The 14,542-nt window shown below is 39.9% G+C and overlaps 1 protein-coding gene across 1 annotated transcript; it reads right to left on the reverse strand.

Moving 5' to 3' along the window:
* Nucleotides 1-23: 23 nt before the first annotated feature.
* enpep (glutamyl aminopeptidase) lies at nucleotides 24-14,116 on the reverse strand. Its single transcript, XM_060924675.1, has 20 exons — nucleotides 13,460-14,116; nucleotides 11,887-12,028; nucleotides 11,587-11,718; nucleotides 11,336-11,456; nucleotides 10,832-10,986; nucleotides 7,935-8,048; nucleotides 7,699-7,833; nucleotides 7,445-7,510; nucleotides 7,259-7,324; nucleotides 6,984-7,141; nucleotides 6,714-6,796; nucleotides 6,445-6,581; nucleotides 6,283-6,338; nucleotides 4,641-4,791; nucleotides 2,326-2,399; nucleotides 2,068-2,172; nucleotides 1,767-1,940; nucleotides 1,402-1,542; nucleotides 746-827; nucleotides 24-442 (listed from the first exon to the last, which is right to left on the reverse strand). The coding sequence occupies exons 1-20, from the start codon at nucleotides 14,083-14,085 to the stop codon at nucleotides 296-298; spliced, it is 2,865 nt and encodes a 954-aa protein (XP_060780658.1). The 5' UTR covers nucleotides 14,086-14,116; the 3' UTR covers nucleotides 24-295.
* Between the last annotated feature and the right edge of the window lie 426 nt (nucleotides 14,117-14,542).

Below are 14,542 nucleotides of genomic sequence, written 5' to 3' on the forward strand. Positions count from 1 at the left end.
AATTTTAGTTCAGTCAACCAGCACTTAAATACAAAACAACAAATATACAGTCCATTTTTCTCAAATGAGTGTTCAGGTCAGAGTGATTAATATTGAATCTAGAAAAAACACAGCTGGAGTTTTATCATTACAGCTTTCTATGCTCTTGTGCATTAGCACTTGATTAATTATGTCTGTAGGTTCATAAGTTTCTCTCAGTCTTCTCATTTTAAGGTTAGTTTCAGGGCAAAGAAGAAAATTCTGAGAAGGATGGGGGAGTGTTTTGATTAACTGTGTGCTTAAGTGTGTGATATGTTTAAAACACATTGTGATCCAGCCAGGACTTGATCTCCTCTTGGTTGTGCTTCACCCAGTCAATATTGCTCTTAACTCTCTCCAAAGCCTGCTTTCTGGGTGTCTCTCCTGCTCCAGCATTTGGATGTAGGGCAAAAAAGTGTTCCATCTGAAAACAGAATGAATGAATGAAGGAATGAATGAAAAAGAGTGCATTTATTAGTTGAAATCATCACGGCAAAACAAAGGTCAACCAAAAAAAACCAAACAAACCATCAGTAGTCAGTCACACTCTGCATGCTTTCAGGGAGTGCAATTCTCACTTTTATTTTTACACATAGTATTCAATTTAAGTTATATAGGACATTCAGACAATAACTTGTGTACAAACAATAAGATTTTTTTTTACCACATATCCACCTGATTGTGATTGTGACTATACACTATACACCCTTATATGTGGGTGAGTTACCTTCCACAGCTTCAGCTCTGTGTTGTATGATGTACTGATTCTACCAAGTAGACGTCCTAGGTTCCTGTCCGTAATCGTGTATCTAGATCAGATAGTAAAACACTGATAAAGACAAGCTTTATCTACTTTATCTGCTGTTTGATAGCTGTGTTTAATGACACAGCACACACATGATTTACAATGTCTATAAACAATTTCATCTCATCTCATCTCATTATCTATAGCCGCTTTATCTTGTTCTACAGGGTCGCAGGCAAGCTGGAGCCTATCCCAGCTGACTACGGGCGAAAGGCGGGGTACACCCTGGACAAGTCGCCAGGTCATCACAGGGCTGACACATAGACACAGACAACCATTCACACTCACATTCACACCTACGCTCAATTTAGAGTCACCAGTTAACCTAACCTGCATGTCTTTAGACTGTGGGGGAAACCGGAGCACCCGGAGGAAACCCACGCGGACACGGAGAGAACATGCAAACTCTGCACAGAAAGGCCCTCGCCGGCCACGGGGCTCAAACCCGGACCTTCTTGCTGTGAGACGACAGCGCTAACCACTACCACCGTGCCGCCCTTATAAACAATTTATTAGCTGTTATTTTAAATAAAAATCAAGCCTTTCTCACTGTCTTGTTCTTGTTCTGACACACTCACCTTTTCACTAGGTAGTCCCAGTTAAGAGTGGTCCAGTCCCAAGCCATGCTCTCTCCATACTTGTTTAGGGACACATATCGTACCACGGTGAATAAGTCTTGACTTCTCACAATGGTCTCGTCCTTACATGCCTCAAGCAGCCTGTCATAAAAAATTGTAGGGTTCTGTAGATCATTTATCAAGGCTAAAGTTTCCTGATGCTTGCAACATTTGCAAAGTAAATGACTAATTGTTATTATAACCTCTGGCCATACAGGTGATCATCTACATTCATGTCATAAAACTACCCCTATGTTGTCCTCAATAATTTTATTTTCAGTAACTTTTTATAATGCCCTCTTATGTAATTTTATTGAATGTTTTACCTGCTGAGGAGTGAAATATTTTCTACAGAAGCCAGGCCATAGAGCAGCTTGTCTTTTTCTTGAGCGAGTGTGGCATTGCGGTACCTCTCAAACATAATCTTCCAGTTTGTCTCTGTTCCTTTGCTTTTCATTCCGTATCGGTACACAAGTAGCCTGAGATTCACTGGTACACTGCTGCACTCACAATAACAAAAACTCTTGTTCACTTTATTTAATTAGCTTTATTTTAAGCTAAGTTTTATTTAGAAGTATTTTACTTACGTATGAGTTGATTGTATTTTCGTATCATCATTGACTGTACCTGATTTCTCCATTAATCCACTTTTCAAAAATGATAGAAGCCTCAGAGAGAATCTCTGTATCATTCATCTCACAGGCAAGGCTGAGAACATCCTCCCTCAGTAGCCTATGCAAGACAATACATCACAATTACAATATATTTGCTATACAGGTAGATTTCATATACACAATATTTATACATATTTATTTGTTCCATTTCTTTTCTTTTCTTTTTTTTATTTACAGGATTGGCAGGAAGGGCCTGCCAAGTCATACATACCGCTCAGTTTGATTGCCCACATCTTCCCAGCCCATCTCTCTAGAGATCTTCTGTACATGTTGGCGAAAAAGTTTCTGATCATGGAGAAGTGAAACGTTTCATTAAAACAAGATAACGTACTTACACTGTGGTAATTTTGTTAAGAATCATGATATGAAATGTAATACGAAATGTATTGGAATGGCAAGGCCAATTCTTTTTTTCTACATGCTGAAAACATTTGGGTTTGAGATCAAAAGATGAACATGAGACCAGAATTTCAGCTTTCATTTCCTAATCCATCCAGCCATTACCCATAACCACTTATCCTGTGCAGGGTCACAGGCAAGCTGGAGCCTATCCCAGCTGACTATGGGCAAGAGGTGGGGTACACCCTGGACAAGTCACCAGGTCATCACAGAGCTGACACATAGGCTACGTTTACACTAGACCGTATCTGTCTCGTTTTCTTCGCGGATGCACTGTCCGTTTACATTAAACCGCCTGGAAATGCCTGGAAACGGGAATCCGCCAGCGTCCACGTATTCAATCCAGATCGTGTCAGCTCCGGTGCTGTGTAAACATTCAAAATACGCGGATACGCTGTGCTGAGCTCTAGCTGGCGTCTCATTGGACAACGTCACTGTGACATCCACCTTCCTGATTCGCTGGCGTTGGTCATGTGACGCGACTGCTGAAAAACGGCGCGGACTTCCGCCTTGTATCACCTTTCATTAAAGAGTATAAAAGTATGAAAATACTGCAAATACTTATGCAAATACTGCCCATTGTGTAGTTATGATTGTCTTTAGGCTTGCCATCCTTCCACTTGCAAGTAGTAAGTGATATGCGCTGGGATCACACACACAGCGGCTCAGTCCCGAATCGTGGCTTGTGCACTTCACTCGCGCGCTCTGTGAGCTGCGCAGGGCCGGAGTGCGCACCCTCCAGAGGGCACTCGCTGTTCAGGGCGGAGTGATTTGGAGCGCAGGATGCCTGCGGAGCCGAGCGTATCCGCGTATTGGCGTTGCTATGTGCACGGCTAACGGTTTTAGTGTAAACGCGAATCGTTTTAAGAACATTAATCTGATGATCCGCTGATTCGACGTAATGTAAACGTAGCCATAGAGACAACCATTCACACTCACACCTACGGTCAATTTAGAGCCACCAATTAATCTAACCTGCATGTCTTTGGACTGTGGGGGAAACCGGAGCACCTGGAGAAAACCCATGCAGACACAGGGAGAACATGCAAATTCCACACAGAAAGGCCTTGTTGGCCACTGGGCTCAAACCCAGAACCTTCTTGCTGTGAGGCAACAGTGCTAACCACTACACCACCATGCCACCCTCATTTCCTAATATTTACATCTAAATGTTTTGAACAATTTGGCACTTTTTGTTTGAGCCTACCCATTTCTCAAGTGATCAGAAATGCTGGAACATGCTACTGACAGGTACTTCTTGTTGCCCAGGTGTGCCTTGTTAGATTGATAATTTAATCAATTAATAGCTCTGAATGTCTTCTCTTGGTTTGAGCCCTGGGTTTTACCTGTAAAGACTGCATTTGTTGTTAAAAGAAAGATAAACCAACATGAAGGCATTGTGAGAGCCGTGAATAAAACCCCAAAACAGTGACATCACCAACAACCTCCACAGGGCAGGGTTGAAGGTATTACAATCCACCATTTAAAGGAGACTTCAAAAGCAGAAATACAGAGGCCATAGAGTCTGGCAATTTACAGAGAAATGCATCCAAGCTAATTGGGAGGGACATCATCATGCAGCAAGACAATGACTCAAAACACACTGCCAACACAAGGTGGAAGGTTTTAGACTGGCCAAGTCAATCACCAGACCTTAACCCCAGTGAGCATGCAGTTCACCTCCTGAAGAGGAGACTGAAGGATGAAAACCCCAGAACACACACCCGTGGAAAGAATCTGCAGTACAAGGCTGGAAGAGCATTACAAACAAAGAAGCCAACAGTTTGGTGATGTAAGTGGGTCGCCGGCTTGATGCAGTTATTGCAAGCGAGGGATGTGCAACAAAATATTAGTGTTATTTACTTTCGTTTACTTTAAGACTATCTGTTCCTATACTTTTGTTTGCCTAACAATTGTGCTAAAACGTTCTTTAACACCTCTAGATGTAAATATCAGGAAATGAAACCTGAAATTCTGATCTATTGTCTATTTATCTTTTGTTCTCAAACACAAATGTCTTGAGTATATAGCAAAAACAAAAGAATTGGCTTTGGTATCCCGGTACTTTCAGAGGGGACTGTTCACTTCAACAAAAAGGCATTGTGGTCTCAGCCAAGAGAGACTCACCTGAAATTTGGGATAGATTGCAGAGTCACTTGACAACATGTCCCTCACATAGGCTATTGATGAGGAAACCCGTGACCACACAATATACTCTGTCTCATTGGCCAGGTACTTGAGTAATTCAAAAGTGTTATTATAGCTAATTATGTTTGCCCTGTGGGGGACAACAATTCCAAACAATTTACATTGTTAAAGGAAATTCAAGAAGATGCATTTAAACATTCAAGTATACATATATAATAAAATCAAATATACAATTATAAATATATGGTAAGATGGGTCAAATTTGTAGACCTTTTCATTATGCTTTCCCATTAAAGACATGATTAATAAGCTATTTCCCTGCACATGGGTGCCTTGTATCAATGGGCATTGAAGTACTAAACAAAAATTCTAAATCACTAATGTAGTTCCCTATCTTGTTGAACTATAAGGGCTTTTATACACTGGATATGACACGAAATTGCGATGCAATTTCTGATGCAAATTTTTTAACATGCCGTGTTCTATTTCATGCTCATTTCACACTGGTTTCATGCTGCGACTGTCAGTAGTGTCCTGAGGGAGTCGTCAGGCAGTAATAAAGACAATAATTATAGATATACTCTCAAGAAAGAGAAAATTTTGGGGACAGGGAGTTTCATAGTTTCATTAAAGAATTGAAGCTAAGAGACGGGATGTTGGACAACAAGAAAGAAAGCAATGCTCACAGTGTTGTGTGTTCATGGGTTAAATTAAATTAAAGAGAGCGCAGAAATCTGTGAGCAGAAGACTCGCGAGTGCACAAAGCAGTCTAAGTGCGAGCAGGGGCTATAAGATAAGATAAGATAAGATAAGATAAGATAAGATAAGATAAGATAAGATAAGATAAGATAAGATAAGATAAGACTTTTATTATCCCACAATGGGAAAATTTCCTGTTTGCAGCAGCACAGTGGATAGCAGCAGAAGAGGACATATCAAGCCACACAAGTAAAAAAATATATATTAAAAATATTTAATAAATCTATATCTATTATCTATTTGAGAGGGGGGAACATTACAAGATCTGAAAATGAAATGAATAAATACTGCTCTCAGATCGGAAGACCACCCTTTTGATTAAAGACAGGGGAATAAAACTCCACAGAAATATAGCTATTCAGCTCCCAGATGTGAGTGGCGCTGCTGCTTTCGAGGTTGTTTTGCTGGCTGTCTCCTACGTTGCTACATGACATCTGTCATGCTCAATGTGATTGGTTGATGCCTTTATTCAGTGCTCAGAAAAATGTACCTCGGTGCGAAAAAAATATATGTCGCTTTTTGGCTGTGTAATATTCACATTCTGTGTGAAAGCACTCATGACAAAAACAGTAGTTCAAAAAATATATATCAATGCGCCAATTAAGTGAGAGAGAGAGAGAATATTATTTACATTTACAGAATTTAACAAATACCACTATCCAGAGCAACTTACATATTATTATTATTATTATTATTATTATTATTATTATTATTATTATTATTATTATTATTCATTAGAACTTCATATTTAATGTATTGATCAACCTTAATATTTTGATTTTCAAGCTATTTATATGTATTCGATTTCAGCCCTGTATCACCACCAGCCACCACTGGCCCTGTTTTTGATCAATAAATGTACCTTGCTAAAGCAAATACATCATCAATATAACCACTTCTGTCTGCTGCACCAAAGACCTGCAATAAAGTCATAAAAAACAGGCACTTACAATTCAGAAACCTTATGGATGCACATTATCAAAGCCACAAGCATTCAATGAGGTGTAAACACAGGAGGCAGTACCAGGTGGTCTTTTAACAGCTGCTGGCTGATGGACGTCCATATGTCATCAGAATAACTGACGCGGTAAAAGCCCAAGTGGTCATTGTTAACTTTGATGAGCCCATCAGTAGCAGGGGAGTAGTTTCCAATAGTTACCTCTGAAAGAAAAATTACACAGTTCTTTTTTTTTTCTCTAAAAGGTGTTTAATCTTCAGTTAGGACGTTTAGGAATTATATAACGATATTAATGAAATGAACTTGTATCAGGAAGCATGATTAAATACCAGTACCTGCTAGTCCTTTATCAAACAGCAAAGTGTCATTCTTGCTGGTGTTGAATGAATTCCACTGCACAGGAATAGTCCATTTGTAGCTGTGAGAGGGATTAGTCAATAAAAATCTCTGAGGCGAGTCATTGCTCTGAACTGAAGGCATTTTGTAACACTCAAATGATGTAGCTTGAGGAGAATTTGATAAAGCAATGTATCTATTACAATATTTGGTAACTGTATAGAACTAGAGATAATAAAGACACAGTGATGTACTGTAAGTGGACTCACCCCAGAGGAGAGCTGGGTTGAGTGGGGTCAGCATGAGGATCCAGAAGGAATCTCTTCTGGGTGAGTTTAGTCCCTGTATTTGTGTCAAGACTCAGCACTGGGTAACCCATCTGTTTAGTCCATGTATCCATGACCGCTACTACCGGAAGCCCACTTACCTAATATGAGCCATATACATGCTATTAGAAAGACACTAACATTTATTGTAAAAATGCAGAACTTGCTCCAAACAAACTGATATTTCATTTTTATATTCTCTTCAATAACATGACTACCTCAGACTGGGCGTTCCAAAAATCTGAAGTCTTGGCATTATGAAATGAGAATTTTTTCAAATATTTCTGTTGAAAGTAATAAGAGTTTGAGTTGTTGATACACAATACGTTGATGATACACAGATACAGTAGATGTACAGTAATAGAAATGACATAACAAATAGAGGACTTTTTTTTAAAGCTTACCCGACAGCCATCTCTAAATTTGTCTCGACCAATCCAGCCCTCCAACATTCTCAAAATAGATGCTCCCTAAAAATCAGAGGTAGCAGGTTAACACGGGGACACATGGAATTTTTCACTCATGTCTTCAAGAAAGTAATAAATAGCCTCTAAATCTATTACAATTTCTCATCTAATGACAATATAAAAAGCTCAAAATTGCATCCCAAAAAATGGTTTTAACCAGCAACAGCTGTGAGGTCATGATATAAGCACACCTTGCTGTATGAAATGGCATCAAACACAGACGTGATTTCTGAAGGGGTGGACACATTAACAATGATGGGGTGAGAAGTGAGGAGTGCATCATCAACCATCACAGGAAATACATCTTCAATGAGCATGATGTCACGCTGGCCAGAGAAAAGAATATTTTAAAGCAATTCTTTTTTTAAATAAATATTTACCAAACTTATAAAGTTTAGTTGTAGGTATTGTAAGTGTTCAGGCTCACCATTCCCCAGCTGGGCTCAGCCTGCTCCACTCCCACATATTCAAAAAAGCTGGCAAATCCTTCATTCAGCCACAAGTCATCCCACCAGTCCATCGTGACAATATTGCCAAACCACTGCAGATAGAATGCAGACAATCATATAATATTCATATAGTAATCTTGGACTAAAGAGACACTTAGATAAAAGCATGCTTAGAAGATGGCTTTGGACAATAAACACGGTTTTGATACAATTACTCAGGACTACAATTACCATGATAACTTCAGGACTGCAGTTGTCATGAACAGTTTTGCATTCAAGTCTCCATCAATGAACAGTTGATAATTTCAACAAAATAGACTTCTTCCTAAAACTATAATTAATTTCCTGGCTACACAGTTGCACTTTTTGACCAGACAGGACACAGTTATAGAAGTGAGTTACTTATTAGTACACTGTCTATTATCACACACATGAGGATGGGTTCCCTTCTGAGTCTGGTTCCCTTCAGGGTTTCTTCTTCATGTCATCTCAGGGAGGTTTTCCTTGCTACCGTCATCTCAGGCTTGCTCATTAGCGATAAATTCATGTTTAAAATGTATATTTTTCCGTAAAGCTGCTTTGCAACAATGTCTATTGTTAAAAGTGCTGTGCAAATAAAATTGACTTGACTTGACTAGTGATCATGGACAATTATCTTTATCCAAAAATAATACACCATATCAGATACCCCTTTTGATTGTGCCATTAAAGGGAGGTGGAAACACTTATGAAAGAGATTAAGAAAAAATGAGGCTCTATGTTTTGGAAATGACTTGCGTTTCATCCAAGTGCATCAAAAATGATCAAAAAAATTATATTGTTTTATGGATGCAGATTATGTCCACCAACCTTGAACCTATACATAAAATCTGCTTATCAATGTTCTGGTATGATACCAGAGGTGGCTGTGTTCATCAAAGGGGACAAATTAGGCTTTTGTCATAAAAGGGTTTGATAAGTACACTGTGATAGTTATTTTTATATGGGTAATCACTGATTTGATTATTAAATGTAATAAATATATGAAAGAGACAAAGGAACAGGTAACTGAAATCCTTCCATCCATCCTTTATCTATTCTGCTTATCTGTCAGAGTCATGGGGGAAGCTGGAACCAATCCCAGCTGACTTTGGGCAAGAGGCAGGGTACACCCTGGACAGGTCGCCAATCTATCGCAGGTCTAACACACAGACAAACAACCATTCACAAATACATTCACAATTAAGTGTAGCCAGATGACCTAATCCACATGTCTTTGGACTGTGGAAGGAAACCGGTGCACCCAGAGGTACCCACACAAGCACAGAGAGAACATGCTAACTCTGCACAGAAAGGCCCCAGTTGGGCATGAGGTTCATACCCAGAACCTTCTTACTGTGAATTGACAGTGCTAACCACTGCACCACTGTGCCACTCCATAACTGTAATATATTATATACAAATATGCAGGGTGAGATTTGTCAAAAAACCAGAAGGGGGGATGTTTTTTTTTTTAATCATGAAACGTCACAAAATTAAGGTAACAATAGGCTAACAGCTCAATAACATCCGATCATATCAAATGAATAACACTAAACGAAAACGAACACATCTTCCTATCTCTCTGACTAAATACACGAACACTAACACACAACAAAGTTCGCATTGCTTGTCGCGTTGCTGTGATGTTTCTCTCCCTCCGGATTAAATGGACAGTGACTCGAAAATCACTAAAATACATGAATACTAAATGAACAGTTTGCTCTGATGGCGCAGTTCATGTGGCCTTTTCTGCTTTCCCGTCGGTGCGCTATCCGCCACGTTTCGCCCTTCTTTAATCCACATTTCTGCGAATTTCTCAGCAGGGAAGGAACGCATCTCTGGCCCATTGACAGCGAGGAAAAGAAGGCTGTCAGTGTGGATACATTCATTCTCTTGCGCTCATCAATAAGGATGTGATTCATGGCGCTAAATCCACGTTCACAATCTGGATATTGTTATTATCTACAATGTATCTATTTGCTGGAGACGTTCGTGAACATCAAAGCTGCCACTTCGGGTCATTTTGAAAGTGAGTGCAATGTAGACCATAGAAAACTGTGTCACAACATGCGTGTCATGTCAACTTTTTTTTTTTGGTTTGTTTGTTTTATTGACGGGGTTGTCCCCGAGGATTTTTTTTCAGCAGAGATAAAAACCAGAGGGGGGGATGATCCCCACCATCCCCCCCAGCAAATCGCACCCAGCAAATCTCATCTCATCTCATCTCATTATCTCTAGCCGCTTTATCCTTCTACAGGGTCGCAGGCAAGCTGGAGCCTATCCCAGCTGACTACGGGCGAAAGGCGGGGTACACCCTGGACAAGTCGCCAGGTCATCACAGGGCTGACACATAGACACAGACAACCATTCACACTCACATTCACACCTACGGTCAATTTAGAGCCACCAGTTAACCTAACCTGCATGTCTTTGGACTGTGGGGGAAACCGGAGCACCCGGAGGAAACCCACGCGGACACGGGGAGAACATGCAAACTCCACACAGAAAGGCCCTCGCCGGCCCCGGGGCTCGAACCCAGGACCTTCTTGCTGTGAGGCGACAGCGCTAACCACTACACCACTGTGCCGCCCCACCCAGCAAATATGACACAATATCAGTATTGTAATGATTCCTTCAGCATATAGCAAATTCTGACAATTGATTCAGAGAACAACATACAAATACAGCACTCTGTAAGTACTGCTTAATGCTAGTTACAAAGTGCAATGTTGGGGATAGATGAAAGATCCTTGGCTTTTATGAACCAGATTCATTTTTAAAAACTACTACATAATTGTGACGAGCATGCAACCTTACCTTTTAAAGCATTCTTTTAAAGGTTGTTATATGATACCTGGTGCACAAGTTCATGGGAGATGACACTGGCCACACGCTGCTTATTGTAAGAGGAAGACTCATTCTCATCATACAGCAGGTTGGTCTCTCTGTATGTGATCAAGCCCCAGTTCTCCATCGCACCTGTCCCAAAGTCTGGGATTGCTATCTTATCTGCAATAGAAAATTGCATTGGTTTCATTTGTAACTGTCATGGCATGTCAAAGAAAGGACATTTTCTTTTATAGGATGTCCTTTAGTTCCAAAAAAAATCCCAACATGATTACATTTGTTCAGTATATTTAATGTAATGTATACAAATGAAAGTGAGTTGTACTATCTGTAGTTAAACTGAAGGAAACACACACACACACACACACACACACACACACACACACACACACACATATACATATATATATATATATATATATATATATATATATATATATATATATATATATATATATATATATAAAAACTGTATAATAAATATATGTGTAAATCTATTCAACATATTTACCAAGCTTTTTAATGGAGTATTTCATGTCAAAGTATTCTTCAAAATAGTCAAAGATGATCTTAGTGACATTTGCAGCATATTCAGCTGTGTGGTTCTGTAAAGGCTGGGTGTAGATCCTAAGCTGAAAGGTAAGAAGACAAACTAAACAAGACCTTCATAAAAGTACAACTCTTATGAGCAGACTTTCGTTCTTGTCTTTGACAGAAACATAAACACTGAAAACACTGATGCTTGGAGCAGAGTGTACTTACTGGAATGTTGCTTTTAGACATCCTTTCCACATAAGTGAACTGGTGCACTGCAAAACACACCAAGTAGGTGCTCATCTTAACTGACTTGTCAAAAGAGGTCTTTTTCTTTTGGTCATCAATATCGTCTATTTTCTGTTAAAGAAACATATAAAAGTAAAAGTCAGGCTTCTGGAATAGTGGAAGGTAAGGGAACGTGAATGGGGCCATGGGAGACATATTTGCACATATACAGCACAATATAAATCTCGAAATTTGCATTTCCAAAAGTTGTGTGCATTTGAGTGTACAATATTAGCATACCTCCTCTGGCATGTTGGACAAGGCTTTATAAAGCTTGTCATGGGTGATGGAAATTTTGAATGTGGCTTTTTTGTTAGGCTCATCAAAACAGGGGAATGATTTACGAGCATCGGTGGGTTCATGGTCTGTGGCTGCAATTTTCCTGTAAGAGAGAATTCAGTCAGTTCAGTTTTCCCTTGACTGCTGAGGCTGTAGGGGTGCCATGCTAGACTATGTGGTCAACACCTTCAGCTGGTCATGGTCCTCTGTGAGGCGAAGGAGGACCGTGACCAATGGAAGGTGTTGACCACCCAGTGCATTATACTTATTAAACCCAACACTTTGCTTACATTTTCTTCTACAGTTCACAAAGTGGAGAACACTCCATCATAGTGACACTTTCAGATTAAAATCTCATGAGGATGAATGAAGATTTGATTAAACTCTTGTTCAAAAGTGCAGCAGAACTCATTTTTGGTGCTTTTAGGTATTAGACACACAAGTGATACTCAAGGATATAGTGTTGTATAGTGCTATATAGTCATTATTACTGTTCATGAGTCATGCACTACTATCAAGTTTTAAACCTATTGACCCCACCAACCATGGTACATGGGCAAGTGTAATTCAATATAATACAAACGGGCTAATGGCATTCTAGAAACAATCCTTCTTTTCATGCTGTCACACATTATGCAGCAAAATGGCAACCCATATGACAAATTTGTATGTAAAGATATATAGTTTTACATCCCACAATTAATACCGTTTTAAACAGTGTAATTAAATATCTGGTTTTCTGCTCTAATTACTGCATTTGCCTGTGCTGTGAAATTTGTGAAATTTCCTACCAATGCTCAAATAGGATAATAAAGAGCTACTGCTGCATAAGGCTTTAATCCCACACCAAGAAACAATTTATAATCATGTGCCTTCACAATCTAATGAGATTTTGCATACTTCACACATGTTTAATGCTACTTGTGGTGAATTATAAGTTCACCACAGCCATTTCCACTGTATGAAATGTACAAAAGATTTTGATGATCTAGGGCTAAGCACACTATTGTGGAACAATCCACTGGGACCCTTGACTGCCTGTGGTGTTCCCACTGGAGCCTATAACTCATTCTGCTGTCTTTCATGTGTGGTCTTTGCTGTGATCTGTGCTCTGATTTTTGCACTTATATGCTAACGGTCTTGTAAGGAATGCAAATGCTATCCTTAAGCAGTTGCACAAACGTGCTATCCTTAAGCAGTTGCACAAACGTTTGTTTCCACATCACAAAAAAAAACAGATATATTGTTGCACAAGATTATATGACAAAAACACACTCAAAACATACTATTTTAAGAGAAATTATTTAAGATGTATACAATTTTAGTACAAACTGTAAGGTAGGTCAATGACTAGAGATTATTAATCATTGAATCTATGAGATAAAGCATACCAATGGAATTTTTGTGCTATTAGATTTCCACTCACACCATGAAATACCAGCTCTGTTGACATAATTGTTTGGTGGAAGCAACACAATTTAATACAGTGTCATCCTACATTCCCATAGCAGAGACGAAAAGAAATAGCACTAACTTGATTACTCCATTCTCAAGGTAGGTTGTCCTGTAGAAGCCGACGAGAGAGCCGTTCAGCCAGCCCTGGAACTGCAGCGTGAGGATGTAATACTCATCTGTGCCCGTGACTCTCAGCTCCTCGATGGCCTCCACGACTACATACTCCTGTGGAGTGTACTCAAAGCACCCCTTCAGCCCAATGGAGGTGGTACCAGTTGAGCTCTTGAGCTGCAGAGTGGGCATTTTTGATACAAACGTCTCTCGTATGTGCAGCCATAGGTGTGTGCTGGCCTTGGTCAGATTCAGATGGATGGCTACACTGCCAGTATAAATATCTGTATTTAGGTTGGGTTCTAGGTGCAGGTCATAGTGGATTGGTATGATGTAGTCAGGTAGCCGAAAATTGGTCCAGGCCCCACTGGTATTGTTGGAGCGTTTGCAGGGGCCCCTGTCCGTCACTGGGCTGGTTGTGGTTGGGGGTGCTGTTGGTTTGATGCTCTCATCAGTGGAGGATGTCTTCTGGCTCAGGCCCACTCCAAGACCCACTGCAATGCCTGTCACTATCATAGCCAAGCATATGAGAAGCACATGCTTCCCTTGAATGCAGTAGCGTTTCTGTTTCGGCTCCAGATCAAGCCGTTCCATGGTGAGCAGTCAGAAACAGTTACTCACCTTAACGCAGACTCCCTCAGTTATATGGCCACACACTCCACAGATATCCACACTTACTTCCTTATCCCTCCCAGAAGAGAAAGCAGCTGCGACTGGGTATATCAGAGTTTTCCAGATGTGTAAAGAATGCACTCACACTCATTCATCAGAATCTGACTACAGAATGTGCATATAACTACAGGACATGTAGATACAAGACAGAGATTACAAAAACAGTAGGTTTTCCCAAAGACGATAATTTAAATGTTTGTGAGACCACAAGCATTTGCTTTGGTCCAAATGTCCAAATAAGGGGATTCTGTGACTGATGTTAACTGCTGAACAGCTTAACAGCATTGACATACACAGCTAGATGCCCTGTAGTTTATACACTGAAGTTAGCCATCAATCTATGCAGGTTAATGAATAATTGAAAGGAATGATCACAAAC

Source organism: Neoarius graeffei, chromosome 7 (assembly GCF_027579695.1).
Source record: "Neoarius graeffei isolate fNeoGra1 chromosome 7, fNeoGra1.pri, whole genome shotgun sequence".
Taxonomy (NCBI): Eukaryota; Metazoa; Chordata; class Actinopteri; order Siluriformes; family Ariidae; genus Neoarius; species Neoarius graeffei.